The sequence below is a fragment of the Aethalodelphis obliquidens genome, unplaced genomic scaffold, assembly GCF_003676395.1.
Source record: "Aethalodelphis obliquidens isolate GAN/ISIS:26980383/991018 unplaced genomic scaffold, ASM367639v1 scaffold43, whole genome shotgun sequence".
Taxonomy (NCBI): Eukaryota; Metazoa; Chordata; class Mammalia; order Artiodactyla; family Delphinidae; genus Aethalodelphis; species Aethalodelphis obliquidens.
The window spans coordinates 13,807,656-13,822,581 of NW_020837987.1; the positions used below are offsets into that span (position 1 = coordinate 13,807,656).

The following is a 14,926-nucleotide window of genomic DNA, read 5'->3' on the forward strand; positions in this document are numbered from 1 at the left end:
TTTTCCAAAAGTAGAGTCATCCAGGGGACAGTAGGGCCAGAGGCCAGAGTCCTAGAAACATGCTCTAAGCCAGTGCTGTCCAACAGAACTTTTTGCAGGGATGGAAGTATTCTGTATCTGTGCTGTCCAGTAGGGTAGCCACGGGCCACGTGTGGCCACAGTGGCTATTGAGCCCTTGCATATGGCTAGTGCTACTGAGGAATTTAAGAGCCTGGGGCAACTTTGCCACTTGCAAGTCGAGTCAAAAACAAGAGAGTTGCCTTCCTTTGAAATAACACTGGAATCCAGTGGCAATCCAAGTCTCTAAGACAGTAGAATGAGACAAGAGAACCGGGACCCAGCAGTGGGCAAAGGGAGGAATCAAGAGGTGAAGAGGGAAGGAAGAGGAGGGTGGGGCCAGGATTGAGGCCCACCAAGCCCTCCGGTCAGACTAGACCTGAGATTCTTAAATATAGATGTATTTTTTCATCTCTGGACACACTTCAATCACACCCCTTCTGCCCTCCCCCCTCCCAATTGCAAACCAAGGGCAGCAGACACAGCACAGCACACGTGAGGGGCCCCTCCCTTTCACCAAAGCTGGGGGCAGGGCACAGCTTAGGGATGGAAGAGCCTCGAGGTAAATATGGAGGTTCTAGAATCCAGTGGGCTGAGTTCTAGACCAGAGGGAAGGGACCAGGATGCAGCAAAGTGGTAAAGTTCTAAATTTGGCAGCTGGGACCTAGAATCCAGTGGTTTCATGGTGGGTCTAGCGGTTGGGGGTTATGTGTGCAGGTACTGGGGAAGACAGCCAGTTGTCCTCAGCAGAGGGATTCCCTGTAGGGCGCAGGAGTTTAGAGATATGGGGAAGAGTTCAGACTCAGAGAAGAAGGAGTAGGGTCTGGTCCAGAAAGGCATCTAGACCAAGACAGCTTGTTCTCCAGTAGGAATGAGAAACCAAGTGGTTCTGCCCCCACTTGCTTGGCCAAAGTGCAGAGGAAGAAGGGAGCAGGGGCGGAGGGATCCTCCAGGCAGAGCCGGACACCCCAGGAAGGGCTAAATCACAGTAAACACGAGTGCACTGGCCTGGAGCCCGAGTTCTGGACTTAACCTGCATTAAGTCCCTGAAAGTGCCCCAGCTCTGGACTTGTCTCATTAGCACGGACTGCACGTGGTTTCCAGTGCTTGGTGGCCCCGGGCCAGGCCTGGGCATGGCAGGCTCTGTATGCTGTAAAATTAGCAAGCCGCAAGGGGCTCAAGGAGCCCCAGCATAGAAGGCAACAGAGCAGGTTTCTGAAAACCTCTGGCACCACGGCAGGATAATGGCAGATTCCTGGCCTCTGGGATGGCCTGGGGGACTCCAGGGCACAGATTATGCATTCTGGAACCCAAGAAAGGCACGGCGTTGAGGATTCTGGAGTGTTTGGGATTTCGAGAGAGGAGCTAGAGGGGCTGGAGTGTATGGCGGAGGGGGTAGGGCTGTGGACCCCACAGAGGGCTAGGGATCTGGAGTGGAGTTTAGGGACAGCGCCATTCTGCATCCACCCTCAAGATAAGGGAGGCAGTGTTGGCAGGGGAGTGCGGGTCAGGGGACTTAGTTGCGCTCCTCGCCCAGGGAGCTGGCGGGGCTGAGGGGCTCGCTGGGGGTGCTGACTGAGCTGGAGGGCGCTGTGTCCACCGAGCCACGCTTGCTCCCGCCGGTTGAGGACGTGCAGGAGGCGCGGCGCGGCCACTCCGGGGCGCGGATATTGCGCCGGTCCTTTGCAGCCTCCTCGTCCTCGTCGTAGCGCTCGCCATCTTCATCGGGTGGTCCGTCCCGGGGCTCCTCCTCATCCTCGCTCTGGTGCGGGCTGGAGTGTCTCGACAGTGAGGGCGATGGTGGCACTGAGGCTGGCCGCGGGTAGCGGTAGCCCTGGGTCTGCGTACGGAGGTGTGGGCACAAACCGTATAGTGAGCAGAGGCCTCTGCAGCCTGCCTGGGCGTCCAGCGTCCTTGAGGCCTTGCAACTCCAGGAGGGACACCCTACTTCACCCCACCCTTCTAGCTCCTGGCCCCCCCTAGAGAGACCCCGGATCCACTTACCGCATCAGCCTCGTGGGGCTCGTAGGTGAACTGTTCTGGAAAGGCCTTGGCCAGCGCCATGTGGCGCGCAGACATGTAGTACTTGTTGGGGGGGAAAGAAGAGGAGTGGGCATCAGGGGACAGGAGCCTGACCCCGCCCCCAGCAGGTTTGGAGGTGGGGTGAAGCCTGGTTACACGTTTTATGCAGATGAGCACAACCTGCGGTGGTTTCCAGTTGGCCCCTCTGCCAATCATCCATCTTTCAGGCTCCACCCCTTATGTAGATAAGCAGAGCTGTGAATGGACAGTCTCTGAGCCACACTCCTTTAACAGGGGCGGAATTCTCCAGTCAGGTACCTCTTTGGCCGCACCCTTATGCAAATATAGAACTTCCCACCTCGGTGGTCTTCCAGTCTGAAAGTTGATTCTTTTCTTAAAGGGACAGCAAGCGTTACAAATAGGAAGAGACCATGCCCTTTGCGCCAGCTTTCGAGGCACGGGGAATCAGAGACCCAGAGCCGTAAGTGACTTATTCACAGCAGAGGACAGGGAGGGGAATTATACCCGGCCTAGGTATTTCCAGTCCAGAAGGTCGGAGAGGCGCTCCGTGCGGTTCCGCTGGATAATGCGCTGCCGCCGGCTCTGCTGGCAGAAACTGTAGAGGAAGGAGGTGAGCTGCGAGCAAGAATCATCCAGGCCTCGGAAACGCCGGTCCAGAATGTAGATGCCTGTCGGGACCAGGAAGAGTCTCAGAAAACAGACTGGGGAAACCTTCATTGTCTCTGGGACTCTGCGGACACCAGGACGCCTCCTCCCACTGGGACTCAGGAGTCCACCCCCTCCTCTCTTAGTGACCCAAGAGACCACGCCCCTCCTTCCCAGGATCCAAGAGTCCCGGCTCTCATTCTGGGCGCTGACCGTAAGCTGAGGGGTCTGCGATGTGTTCCTCCATGAAGCAGCCGAAACCAGAAAGGTTGGTGGAGACACTGGGGATACCCATAACCGTGCACTCAGCTGCGGGAAGGCGTGAGAAAGGTCCGCTTAGCTTGCCCCTCTTTATTGCCTTAAATCCCAGTGAAAGCCCCAATGGCGCCCTCTATTGGCGCCTTTAATAAGAGCCGGGCGCTGTGCCGCGCAAGTCAGGAACCAGACAAATTAGGCTGTGCATTAAAGTATGATAGTCCCTATTCCTTAGAGGGGAAGCTACTAGGCTCAGAAAAGGGAATTCATTTGCCCCAAGGTCTCAGGGTAAGGAAGAGTCCATAATTGGGTAATAAGGATGCTAATTTATTGAGCACGGTATTCTGGGCCAATGTCTACCATTTTAATTTATCCTCATGACCTGTAAGACACTTTTTTGTGCCAGACTGCACTGTTTTGGTTGTCATAGCTTTATAGTCTGTTTTGACAAGAGGTAAGACAAGGTCTCTCATTATTACTATCACTGTGTACAGAGCACCTACTACACCTCGCTTACTCCCTTAAATAACGCTGAGAAATGCTTCAAGGAGTTTATTATAATTTTTATATAAGTGTTTCTAAAAACCTCTGTAAGCTGCGAAAGTAGGCACTACATATAACAAGGCTTATGGGAAAAATAGGGTTGGAGCTGGTCACTGTGCACCATTTTAACCGTGGATGAAACTGGCAAACTTGTCAAATCACTCATCATTTAAGAAATATTACAGCAAATGTGGTGTTTATTTTGCCTTAAAAACATATGAAAGTAGCTTGATTGTTAGAGAACAAGCTGTGCATTTAGCTGTTGTTGTTTTGGGGAACCAAACAGTAGCAAATTGGGAGAAATCACGTGTGAACTCTGACATCAGCCCTCTAGTTACTCACATGAGCTACTGTGTCACAAAAACACATGAACAGACTTGTTTCCATTGTTCCTGTTTTGCAAAGGAGGAGTCTGGAGCTCAGGAAGGGCCAGTCCCTTGTCCTGGGATCACACCAGACGCTGAACTCACCTGGTGTGTAGCCCCAAGGCTCATAGTAGGAGGGAAAGACGCCCAGGTGGCAGCCGCGGACGAACTCCTCATAGTCCACAGGGAGCAGGGGGCTCGTGGAGGAGAGGAACTCCGGGTGAAAAATCACCTGGCAGTGGAAGACAAGGGCTCAGCCCGAGCACCTTATTTAGCTACTCCCTGGGGATCCCAGAGAGGATGAAAAAGTTGTCTAAAGCCACACAAGACAGTGTCAGGACAAAGACTGGAATCCAAGTCTGACTCAGAAGCAAAGGTTCTTTCTAAACATTGCAATCCTTTGACATACAGGGGAGATGGGGAATGTGAGGCTCAGGCTCCAGCCCCCATATCACCGCCCTCCCCAGCACCACCCCCCCCCATGCCCAACCCACCCTGGCCAGTGCCCTCACCTTGACCCTGTCGGCACTACTATTGAAGAGGCCAATTCGGCGGATGGTGGTCAAAATAGGATCTGAGGAGTCGTCCAGCATATTGTGGGTGCACACAGGAGGGAAAGACTGCCGCTGTAGGGGCCACAAGTGGGGTCGGGGGGGTCAGGGAAGGGACAGAGGGCTTCCTACTTCCCCATGAGCTATGCTCATCCTGGGGATCTAAGGAGACAATTCCCATCAGGTTGTGGAGCAACAAACCCAAGAGATTACCAGGAGTTGTAGATTTCCTACTTGTCTCTATCTGTAAAGGTTTCCTTTTCCCTTTAACCACCATAAGCCGAAAAGAAACTACAATCCCAGCTGTCTTAGAGGCAGAGCCAGTGTTAACATGCCTCATAGACTAGAGGGAGTTGTAGCTATCTTGTTCTGTACTCTGGGCTTTCATCAAAGAAACCCAAAGGGACTGTAACTCCCAGCAGTTGATGGGGGCTGTGCCTTTCAGGGGCTGCTTGCCGGAAGTTATAGTTTTCTTATGAAAATCCTGGATCTCTTTCTCTCCAAGTTCCTTTTACTCTCCATCCTGTATTCTCTCCACCTCCACCCTCAAAAGAGGCCCAGAGAAACCACAATTCCCAAGAGCCACTGGAGGAAGACAGAGCTAGTGTGATAGCAGTCCCGGGGGCTGCTGGGATATATAGTTCTTTGCAGCTGTCCCATTATTCCTCTCATTAAAAGATCTACTCATCTTCAGTTTACTGACTCCAGGAGCCCAGGAAACTACAACTCCCAGCAGCCCCATGGCAGAAACATCCTCAGTGAGGCCGACTGCCTTAGGAACTACTGGAAATTATAGTTTGGTCAAAAACAATTCACACCTTGTTTGTGCAACTTGGCTGTCTTGGTTTCCATTCCCCAGGATTGGGGGAAATCACCAACCCTGACTATAGGTACCAAAAACCCTTGACTCCAGAGAATAAAAGAACTCTAATTCCCAGAAGTTTCTGGGGCAAGGGAAGAGTCAAGGTAGCAGAAAGCCCTGGGGGCTGCTGGGAGTTGTGGTTCTCATTTTGTGACTGCTAATTTTCTCTAAGGTTTCCCACCCATCTAATTAACCCCAGATATCTAAAGAAGCTACAACTCCCAGGGGTATTTGGAGACTAAGACACAACCAGTGGGATAAGAAACAGTAGCTGCTGAAAGTTTTCAATGTTCTTCAGTGAATAACTGTTGTTTTTGTTGTTTCTTCTTCTTCTTTGATCGCACCATGCGGCACGTGGGATCTTAGTCCCCAATCAGGGATCGAACCCGCACCCCCTGTATTTGAAGCACAGAGTCTTAACCCCTGGACTGCCAGGGAAGTCCCGAAATAATTTTTTTAGCTGACCTGGCTCTATCCCTAGAGGCCCAACAAAACTACCACTCCCAGCAGTCTCTGGGGGAAGAGGTGGAGGTAGCTTGCAGCAAGGCCCAGGGTTAGCTGGGAGTTGCAGCTCTCCTTTTGTGGCTATCTTGACTTTAGTTTAAGGTCCCTTCCACCTTTTGTTCATGGATCCCCAAGGACTCAAAGAAACTACAACTCCCAGAAGCCTCTGTGGCAGAATAAGCTGTGGGAAAGCAGGCTGCCCTAAAGGCTTCTGGGAATTCAAGTTCTACCAGTCAGCTCACACACACCCTTCTGACTTCAGAATTGATTCCTTGAATAAGCACTGCCAACAAAGCAGAACTCCCAGCCATCTCTGGGATCAGAGCTAACACGGCAAGCTGCCTCCAGGGCTGCTGGGAATCGCCATCTTTCGACTCAGGAGTCCAAACCATACCTGCGTGGCAAAGATGGCTCTCTTCATCATAGTGAAGTCTTCCTTGTCCAGCATCTTGTTCATGTCTGGGAGGCTCCCCCTGTAAGGTGAGCAGTGGGATGCATCTGGGAATGGGTGATGAGAGGGTTTAGAGCCCAGGAGGATGCAGGGCTGAGGGCGGGACACTCACACCAGCAAGGATTCATAAAGCTTCCTCCCAAACTTCTCCTTCACTGTGTTGGCCGTATCCCTGGAAGGAGCAGAGCGACAACATCACTTATAGACCAGCTGCCATTTATTGTTAGGCTTCTGGGGCAGCTGGGAAGTTGAGGTCTGAGCAGAGAAGCTCTGGATATTTCTGGCTGGAGGATGGAGACTCAGGGAATAGGCCCTGGAAGGCTCGGATCCCTTGTGCTTTGCATCAGCTCTGCGGCCAGGGACAGGTGGCCTTCCCTCTCTGACTTCAATGCCTCATCTGTCAGATGGGGATAAAAATAGAAGCAACCTCAAAGGTTTGCAGTGAGAATTCGATGAGGTCATCACAAGAAGTGCACAGTGCCCATCACACAGTGAGCCTTCCAAAAATGTCAGCTATTATTAGGACCTAGGCTAGTCCTGGTAGTCGTGATGCTAAGCCCCATTTTAGAAAAAGGGAAAATTACATTCTGAGAGAGGAAAATGTATGGACACAAGTAAAGCTAGCAAAGAGTGCCACCCTACAACTTCATTGACATTCCTCTGTTCATGGTCCTCTCGTAGCTCTAGCCTCATTTTCTACCCCATCTCCCTAGGGTACTCTGCTTCAGCCCTGCTGGCTTCCTTGCTGTTTCTCAAACATGCCTCAGGGCCTTTGCACTTGCCATTCCCTCTGCCTGAAATGCTGTTCCCCAGATACACACAGGGTTTCCTCCCTTGTTTCCTCTCTTGGTCTCTACTTGCTGGCACTTACTCAGTGTGGCCTGTCCTGACAACCCTGTCTCATATTCCAGTCCTGCTTTTTTTTGCCAGAGCACTTTCTATAGAACTTTCTAGAATGTGAACACAATAAGGGCAGGGATTTTATCTTTCTGCCTCACAGCTGTGTTCCCAGTGCCTAGAACAGCACCTGGCACGCAGTAGGAGCTCAAGAAATAGCTGATGGCTAATAGGTGTTTTTTACAGATGAGGAAACTGAGGCTTGAAGATGGGGAGTGGTTTGCCTAAAGTCACAAAGCCAGAGCAGGACAGGGGCATGAGCGGGATCTCGCCAGCTTGATACCAGAGCCCTGGTCATGCTGTCACACTTGTCCTGCCTGCGACTGCGACTTCGTACTGCCCCCGAGTTGCAGGCATCTGGAGCAAGTAACTTTGCTGGGAATCAGGTGGGGGATGGGTTGATCATGTCACAGATGACAAAACTGAGACTCCAGGAGAAACAGGGGACCCAAAGCACACAGCTGGGAGTGGGAGCGGCAGGGATGCCGGGCCGAGGGCTGCTGACCAAAGCTGCTTGCGCACGGCTTGGCCCTTAAGGGTTTCCACGTTGAAATTGTTGGTCCGAGCTGGCATGATGAAGAAGGCAACCACTGTCTGCTCGCTGCCATTCACCTGGGGCAGAGGAAAGGGAGGGTGTGTGTGTGTGTGTGTGTGCGTGTGAGTGTGTGAGGCTCACATGGGAGAAGGCTGTCCCACCCTTTGCCACCCCCCAAGACCACGAGGACCCTGCCATGCCCCTCACTGTCAAGGAGAATTATAGGACAGAGCTACCATTCCCACGGGGACTCTGATCTTTCTGGGTCCCTACACTCCTGTTTTACACATGGGTTTCCCTGCCCCCACCTCCCCAGGTCTCCGTTCTCCCCAGTCATGTACTGATTTTTTCATCCTCCTTGTCCCCTTGCAGCCCAGGCCTTACTCTGAGCAGATAGTTGAGCCGGGCCAAGGCCTCCAGGAAGACATCGGCCCCCTTGTTGGAGAATTCATAGCGGCCAGCGATAAAGAAGTACAAGGTCTTGTCCAAGTTGAAGTCCAGGTGCCTAAAGAAGCCACAACACAAGGTGAAGCCAAGACCCTCGCCCACTAGCCCCAGCCTTGAAACTACAAACCCCAGAAGCCACAGGGGCAAAGAACATCTTAGGACAGAGGCATCATGGGAACTCCTGGGAATTGTTCTTTTCTCCTTAGATGGGGATTTCCTTAAATACTCAGCCATTGTTCTGGCGCTCAAGAACTCAAGAGGCTGAGTCCTCAGCTGTCCCCTCTGCTGGCCCCAGGAGTCTGGGTTCCCAACCACCCTCTCTCTCAAGACCTAGGTATCTGGCCTACATACCCATAAAAATGGCCCCGCACAAACTCCTGGATTCGAGCCTTGCTCTGAGCATGGAGGTTCTGGAACTCATGCATGGCAGAGAATTTCTTCACATTCAGTCCATTGGGGGTCACGATATCTGGGATTGGGGGAGAAGGTCCCACATTTCATTTCTTCATTTCTTCGTTCAGATCAATGTGGCTGAATGAATAAATGAAGGAAAGACCCCTTTCCTTTCACGATGTCTTTGTTTCAATAGCTCCCCAGTGAGCTCCTGTGGTGACCCAGCTGCCCTGCCACTCAGATACCTTCTTGCCCAATATTGCATGCTTATATTCACAAGCCTGACTACAACTCCCATCAGCCCCTGTGAATGGCTAACCAGACAGGGAACAGAGCAACATCGGGGCTTCTGGGAGTTGTAGCTCTTTTGTTTCCCCTATGCCACCCTGAGCTGGGGGGATGAGTCAATGTCCCCATCCTGCTTCTCTATCTTCAAGCCTCTTTTAGGGCCCCAACCATTTCCTATTATCATAGAAATTAAAGCGTATCAGTGAAAAACTATAACCTCCATCAGCTCCTGGGGCAAAATTTCAGGAATATAAGGAGCTAGACAGCCAAAGGTATTCTGGGAGTTATAGTTCTCACCTTATACCCAATGAGAATGGATGCTATAGTTTGGGAAGAATAACTGGTTCCAACACTGCTTTTCTCAAAAACAAAATGCAAGGAACCTCCTTCCTCTTTCAGAAGACCAATATCTACATTAGCCAGTAAAAGAATTTTACCATTTCTGAAATTAAAGAAACTACACTTCCCATTAGCCTCTAGGGCAAGCAGCCAGGCAGCCTCATATTCAGGTCACCAACCTAGGGCATTTTAGGAGTTGTAGTTCTCTGCTCTTTACAGCAAAAACATTGCAACAGGCCTTGGCATAGACTACCTCGCTTACGTCTACAGACCCAGGCCTATTTCCTACCTGGTTTCCTTTTGAGTAGGTGCTGAGCCTCAATGGCGGTAATCTGGGACACGGTAGTGAAGACATGAGCGCAGTGGGCTGCCGCCCGCTCCATGCAGTAGCGGTGATAGATTTGCCTCTCACCTGCTTCCTTGTCCACGTTGAACTGGGTAGGGAGGGAGGGCAATCAGGTTAGAAGAACTGGGGAGAAGACAGGCGGTCCAGACTCCAGGGTCTTAGGGGAGATTGGGCCATGAAGCTGGACTCCTGGGCCTGAGGGTGGAGGGGGTTGGGGACTTGGATTCCTGGGTCCTGGGGGAAGAGGGAACTTGATCCCCTTGGGCTTTGCAGACAGCCTCGGGCTGTCCTGAAATATTGGCAACCCCCATCTGCCATGCTCCCAGCTCACATTCTCCAGGTTGTTGTAGAAGTCCACGGCACCGGCACACAGGTATCGCCCCAGCAGCGTGGCGTGGGTCGTGAAGATGGTAGCCACGGGCAGCCGCCGGGCACGGCATAGGCAGAGCCCGATGCCCGCCAACCACTCATGGAAGTGTGCAACCACATGTGGTTTCTCCTCGCTCTGGGCCAGGAACTGTGGGGCAATAGGGATAGGGAGACACACATGTGTCTCCATGTGTGTTGTGAAGACAACCAGCAATCCCCAACGTGGATGAGGAAGCAGGGGAGAGGTCAATCTATCCCCACAACCGCACAGAGTGGGTGGTGACCCATTGCAATCCCCATGGGACAAGGAGCTCTAAATCCTTAAGGCAGCCAGACTAGCTAGCTGACTTCATTCCCAGAGGCTGATGGGAGCTGTGTTTTTTTGACCAACCTTCGAAGTCCCAGAAGGGCTGAATTGGAAAGACCAAAGTTTTAGTGTCCCCAAGTCCTGAACACAATTCCTGGACACCTTTTATGTTAATCAAGAGTAGACCTGTACCGGATACTGGTTGAAGGACTACAACTCCCAGAATGCCCTAGGAGCGGCCAATTCATAAACTGTCCCAGGGTATGGGAAACGAGTTTCTTGAGCCTTTTAAAACCTGAGAGGGTCCGAATTGGGGTTCCTGGTTCTCAGATAGGCTGGGGATTCCCAAACATCCGGAGACTCATCTGAGAGCCAAGTCCCGCCCATATTAGAGAACTACAACTCCCAGAACTCCCTGGGGGGTGAGCCCTCCCGTCAAGCCAGCCTCCCCAAGAGCTAATGGCTTAGAATTCCTATATTTGGAAGACTGGAGTGAATGAAGCTGGGGTTGGGAGACTGGGTCTTTGAGGAAAGAAGAATCTTGGCCCCTGGATGTCCATATTGCCAGAGATCAGAGCTAATCCTCGGTTTAAAGGACTACAACTCCCAGAATGCTCTGGGAGACACTGGCCACCCTCTGGCCTCGGATGGCCATTGTAATTTGGGGCCTAGGGTAGAAAGGAGTGACACGGGGATTGGCAGTGGGGCCTACCTCACCCAGGAACCAGGTGGTGAGGAAACCAAAAAGGACGGCGTCGTTGCCTTCCCGGTCATACCAGGGCACCCCGATGTTGCACGTGTCCCATAGCTCCCCCTTCCAGCGCTCCAGGGCCCAGGCTGAGGCCCCCACGTCGAGGAGCACCACCAGGGGGCCCCCCTCGATCAGCCAGCGCCCGAAATACACCTGCAGGGGGACACAGGGAGGCTTAGGGTTTTGGCCACCTGTCTCTGGGCACAGCAACTGCGTTTCTCCCATCCCCAGGGAGACGTCTGGGTTCATGGCCTCAGTGCGTCTACCTTCTGTTTCTGTATCTGCTGCTAATTTCTCACCTACTGCCTTATTTCTCTATTTGCCATTAGTTATTCCCACCACAATTTTTTCCCATCTCGGCTGCAGCATCTCCCTATCCCTTGCTTAGTTTCTCTAACAGTTGCCTCCCTTCTCTACTTATAAACCCACATTGCACGTGTCCTGTCTCTGTGCCCCCACTGCCTTATTTCTCCACCCTGCTAATCATTTCTCCAGCTCGCTGCCTTGCTTCTGTGTTCGCTGCCACATTTCTCTCACCAACCATAATGCTGCTTTCTCCCATTATCTTTCCTTTCTGCCGCTCACTCCTTGTACTGGCTCCTTCTTCTTCCACTCGCTCCCTTGTTTCTGATCCTTTCGCCATATATTTGTCACCTGCTTCCTCTTTTCTCTGCCCATAGGCCCATCTTGTACTTTGCAGCCTCATTTCTAACACTGCCCACCCACTTTCCATGCATGGGGGCTACATTTTTCTACCCACTGCCGTGTTTCTAAGCCTCGTGGTCGCATTTCTGGCCCTGCCACGTTTCATTGATCTGTTGCTTTCCTCCTGAGACCGTGATCCAGATTTTGGGCCTGCTGCCAGATTTTGGGCCGAAAAGCCGTCCTACTCATCCCCAACCTGGCTTTTCCCGGCTTTAGGCGCCTGACCCCCTATGCTCCTCCCCCTCCCAGCTGTTGTCTGCCCTTTTGCTGGGGGGGCTATTCTTAGGCCCCCAGCACATGGACAGCAGCTGCCATGGGGGAGGGACTGGGCCGCCCTAGGGTTCCTTAGGGACACAGTCCCGTCTAACTGGACTCCAGACCCCACCCCAAATCAGAGGCTGTGAATGAATGAAGGCAGCATTGTACCTCTCCCTCCCAGACCCAAATGTCTGCACCTCAGCCATGCTGCCTTATGGCCTTCTCCCTGGGGGACAGCCACCTCTCTGTCCTCATCCTTCAATTCTCAGCGGGTGCCTGGGACTCTCCCCTCCTCCTTTTAATTCCTGGCTGCGCATCCAAAACTCTGTCCCCTGGGTTTGCCTGCCTACCTCTCCTCCCTTCCTCAATATTCCATCTTCCTCTCTCCTTCGAGATCCTTCTCTCTAAAACATCAGGCTACCTCTTTTCTGTATCTGGACTCTGTCTATCTCCCTATTGCTCTAACCACTGGGGCCACCATCACTTTTTGGAACACTCAGCCTCTCTCCATTGCCTGCCTGTCCACCTCAGTCTGCAAGTGTGGCTGCTTTCAGTAATAATGACGATGATAATAATAACCACGACGACACCTCACAGCTCACAGACAGTACTAACTGCATGCCAGGTCCTGGGCTGAACACTTTTTATGAACTATTTCATCCTCCCAGGAAACCTATAAAGCGGATGCTATTAGCATGTTAATTCGCCAAGGTCACAAGGCAGGAAGCAGAGAAGGCGAATTTGAACTTCAGGCTCCAGAACTCCTGCTCTGGCCTCCTGCCTCACCCCCAAGCCCACCTCCCCTGGGTTTTGTCTGGCTGTCCATCTAGCTCTTTTCCTCTCTCTGGATCTGAGGATCTTGGCCTCTTAGGACCATCTTTCAGTCTGTCTCATACCTGCTGTCTGTCAGTCCATTCACCAATGTCTTAGAGCTGGGGGTTCACCCACTCACTTCACGGGGTCCTGCATCTGTCTGAGTGTCTGTCAGATATCTGCCCGGGAAAGTGCTGGGCCATCCTGAGTTTCTGTCCATGCCTCCCTCTCTCCCTGGGGCTGTCCTTCCCCTGCTCCTTCTCTCGCTGCTGCCCCCACCCTGCCCTCAGCCGGGCCATGTCCCACCTTGCAGCCCTTGCTGTTCATGGAGTCCAGCGTCCTCTTCAGGGCTGGGGTCGGGGGCTCGAGCAGTTCCACCTGGGTCCTCACGCCCTGCTCCGTGTACGGTCCCACCAGGTAGTAGTTGTCGCCCCACTCATCCCCTGTCACCTTCGCCTTCGTCTGCAGCACCGTGTAGATGCCACCCACTGTGGGCAGAGGTCCACAGATCTGGGGCCTGGGGCGGGGCGGGGGGTGGGGCCGCGGGAGCCCCGGACCTCTGGCTCAGAGGGAAAAGGGGCCTGGGAGCCCACACTTCAGAGTCAGAGGAAGGAGGGGAGAGGGCAGTGGTGGACAGTACTCCTGGGTCTGTGGGAGAAGGGGGCTGGGGTCGGGACTTGAAGGGAGGAGGGTGCTGAGTCTGAGAGAAGGGGCTGGGGGCCTAGGCTTCTAGGTGTGAGGGAATTAGGGGCAGGGGCTGAGGAGGACATAACCTGACAAGGGTTATTAGGGCCTAGCTTCTTGAGTTCCCAGCTTACAGGAGCTGGATTTAAATTCCCAGTCAGGCTCCAGGACACAGTAAGGGAGAATCCCTCTTCGTGGCCTCATTTAGGTTCTCGGAGTTGCCCCAAAGAAGCCAGAGCTGTTATTCCTCACCCACCACGGACTCTGCCGACCTGTCCCTCAGTTCCCTCTCCCTACATGGGGACACAGGCATGCAGGGCCCTGCCCCTCCCATGACTCCACTCCAGACCCAGGAGTCTGGGCCTCCAGCCTCCTTACCTCCTGAAGCCTGGGCCCTGGAGATCCATGTCTCCATGTTCACAGACCTCCCCTTTCTCTCCCAAGACTCAGCAAAGCAAAATCCCAGCTCTCTTTGTTCTATGGAGCTAGACTGCCTAGCTCTTGGGATTCCAGCCCCAGCCTTCTCCAAACCCAGAACCTCAGGCCCTTTGGAGCCCAGAACCCAGAAATCCAGGCCCCCAGCCACTCCCGTCCCAGGGCCCAGCCCCTGACCAGCTTAGGACTTCCCAGCCTTTCCCCATTCCTGCGCGCATGTCTCTGAGGCTACAGGCTCCTCTACTCCTAAGAACCCAGAGCTCAGGCCCTCAGAACCCAGGCATCCAGGCCCTAACTCTCTCTCACCCTAGGATCTAAGAATTAGGGTCTCCAGCCCCTTCACATCTTTACTCTCAAATGACCAGTTCCCCAAATTCTCCCACCACGATTCACGCATCGTATCTCCAAGTGGGCTCTCTCCCAAATCCGGAGTTACATCCCAAGACCCTTCCCCCTAGGGCCACAGTTCTGAAGTGCAAAACCCCTCCCCCCATCTCCTTCCCTATTGAGGACCCAGGTCTCTGGTCTTTTTTCATTTTAGCCCCCTCACCCCTAGGACCCAGGACCTGGGTTTCCAACCTCCTTTCATCTTAGGCGACTCATCCCCTCCCTCCAGGGCCCAGGAGACAAACTCCAGTCCCTCCCCAAGGACACAGGAGTCACAGGCTCCTTGCCCAGGACCCAAGAGTCATGCCATGCAGCCTCGTTACCCCCATCCCCGACTGCCCTTCTCGTCCGGGTCCCTCCGCCCGGCGTGCTCACCCTTGTTGGCCACCTCCCAGGCCACCTCAAAGAGCACTGTGTTCTCCAGGTCGAATTCATCGTCCCAATCCTCCAGTCCTGGCAGTGAGGACACGGACAAACTGCGGTTTAGAGGCATGGCCGACGCGATTAGAGGGCTCCGGGGGCCACAGGTGGGGGCCCCAGAGGTGTCTGAGGAATGCACTGGGCAGGGCGCTGGGCCAGGTAGCTGGTGCCCGACGGGAAGCTTGCACCACCCTCAGCTTCCTATTGCACGACCGCACTACCGCCTGGAGCGCCCGGACCGGGGCCGGAGGCGGCCGCAGCGTCACTGAGCCCAGT

The 14,926-nt window shown here is 53.5% G+C and overlaps 1 protein-coding gene and 1 long non-coding RNA gene across 6 annotated transcripts; one reads left to right on the forward strand and one right to left on the reverse strand.

Moving 5' to 3' along the window:
- Positions 1-441: 441 nt before the first annotated feature.
- On the reverse strand, positions 442-14,917 carry GYS1 (glycogen synthase 1). 4 transcript variants are annotated; one of them, XM_027080140.1, is made up of 16 exons: positions 14,606-14,912; positions 13,031-13,212; positions 10,910-11,101; positions 9,853-10,038; positions 9,465-9,609; positions 8,507-8,624; positions 8,093-8,213; positions 7,679-7,785; positions 6,389-6,448; positions 6,220-6,298; positions 4,421-4,534; positions 4,014-4,140; positions 2,959-3,054; positions 2,605-2,768; positions 2,062-2,142; positions 442-1,897 (listed from the first exon to the last, which is right to left on the reverse strand). In XM_027080140.1, exons 1-16 carry the CDS (start codon positions 14,721-14,723, stop codon positions 1,574-1,576), a joined length of 2,214 nt encoding a protein of 737 aa, XP_026935941.1. In that variant the 5' UTR covers positions 14,724-14,912; the 3' UTR covers positions 442-1,573. The 4 variants fall into 4 exon arrangements, with proteins under 4 accessions (XP_026935941.1, XP_026935942.1, XP_026935943.1 ...); XM_027080142.1 differs by lacking the exon at positions 13,031-13,212 and having other exon boundaries at positions 1,494-1,897; positions 14,606-14,917; XM_027080141.1 differs by lacking the exons at positions 7,679-7,785; positions 8,507-8,624 and having other exon boundaries at positions 625-1,897.
- On the forward strand, positions 2,762-8,713 carry LOC113606147 (uncharacterized). 2 transcript variants are annotated; one of them, XR_003427451.1, is made up of 2 exons: positions 2,762-3,013; positions 8,081-8,713. It is a non-coding gene; the product is annotated as an uncharacterized LOC113606147 (long non-coding RNA). The 2 variants fall into 2 exon arrangements; XR_003427450.1 differs by lacking the exon at positions 2,762-3,013 and adding an exon at positions 7,294-7,539.
- Positions 14,918-14,926: the final 9 nt, after the last annotated feature.

What these genes read in the sequence shown, in the direction of transcription:
- GYS1 (XM_027080140.1), bottom strand. Translation starts at nt 14,723, where the DNA reads ATGCCTCTAAACCGCAGTTTGTCCGTGTCCTCACTGCCAGGACTGGAG. An exon ending in TGAACAGCAAGGGCTGCAAG is followed by an intron (nt 11,102 to 13,030) that starts GTGGGACATGGC and finishes GTCCCCCTGCAG; the next exon opens with GTGTATTTCGGGCGCTGGCT. An exon ending in GTGCGGGGCCATTTTTATGG is followed by an intron (nt 8,214 to 8,506) that starts GTATGTAGGCCA and finishes TGGCTTCTTTAG; the next exon opens with GCACCTGGACTTCAACTTGG.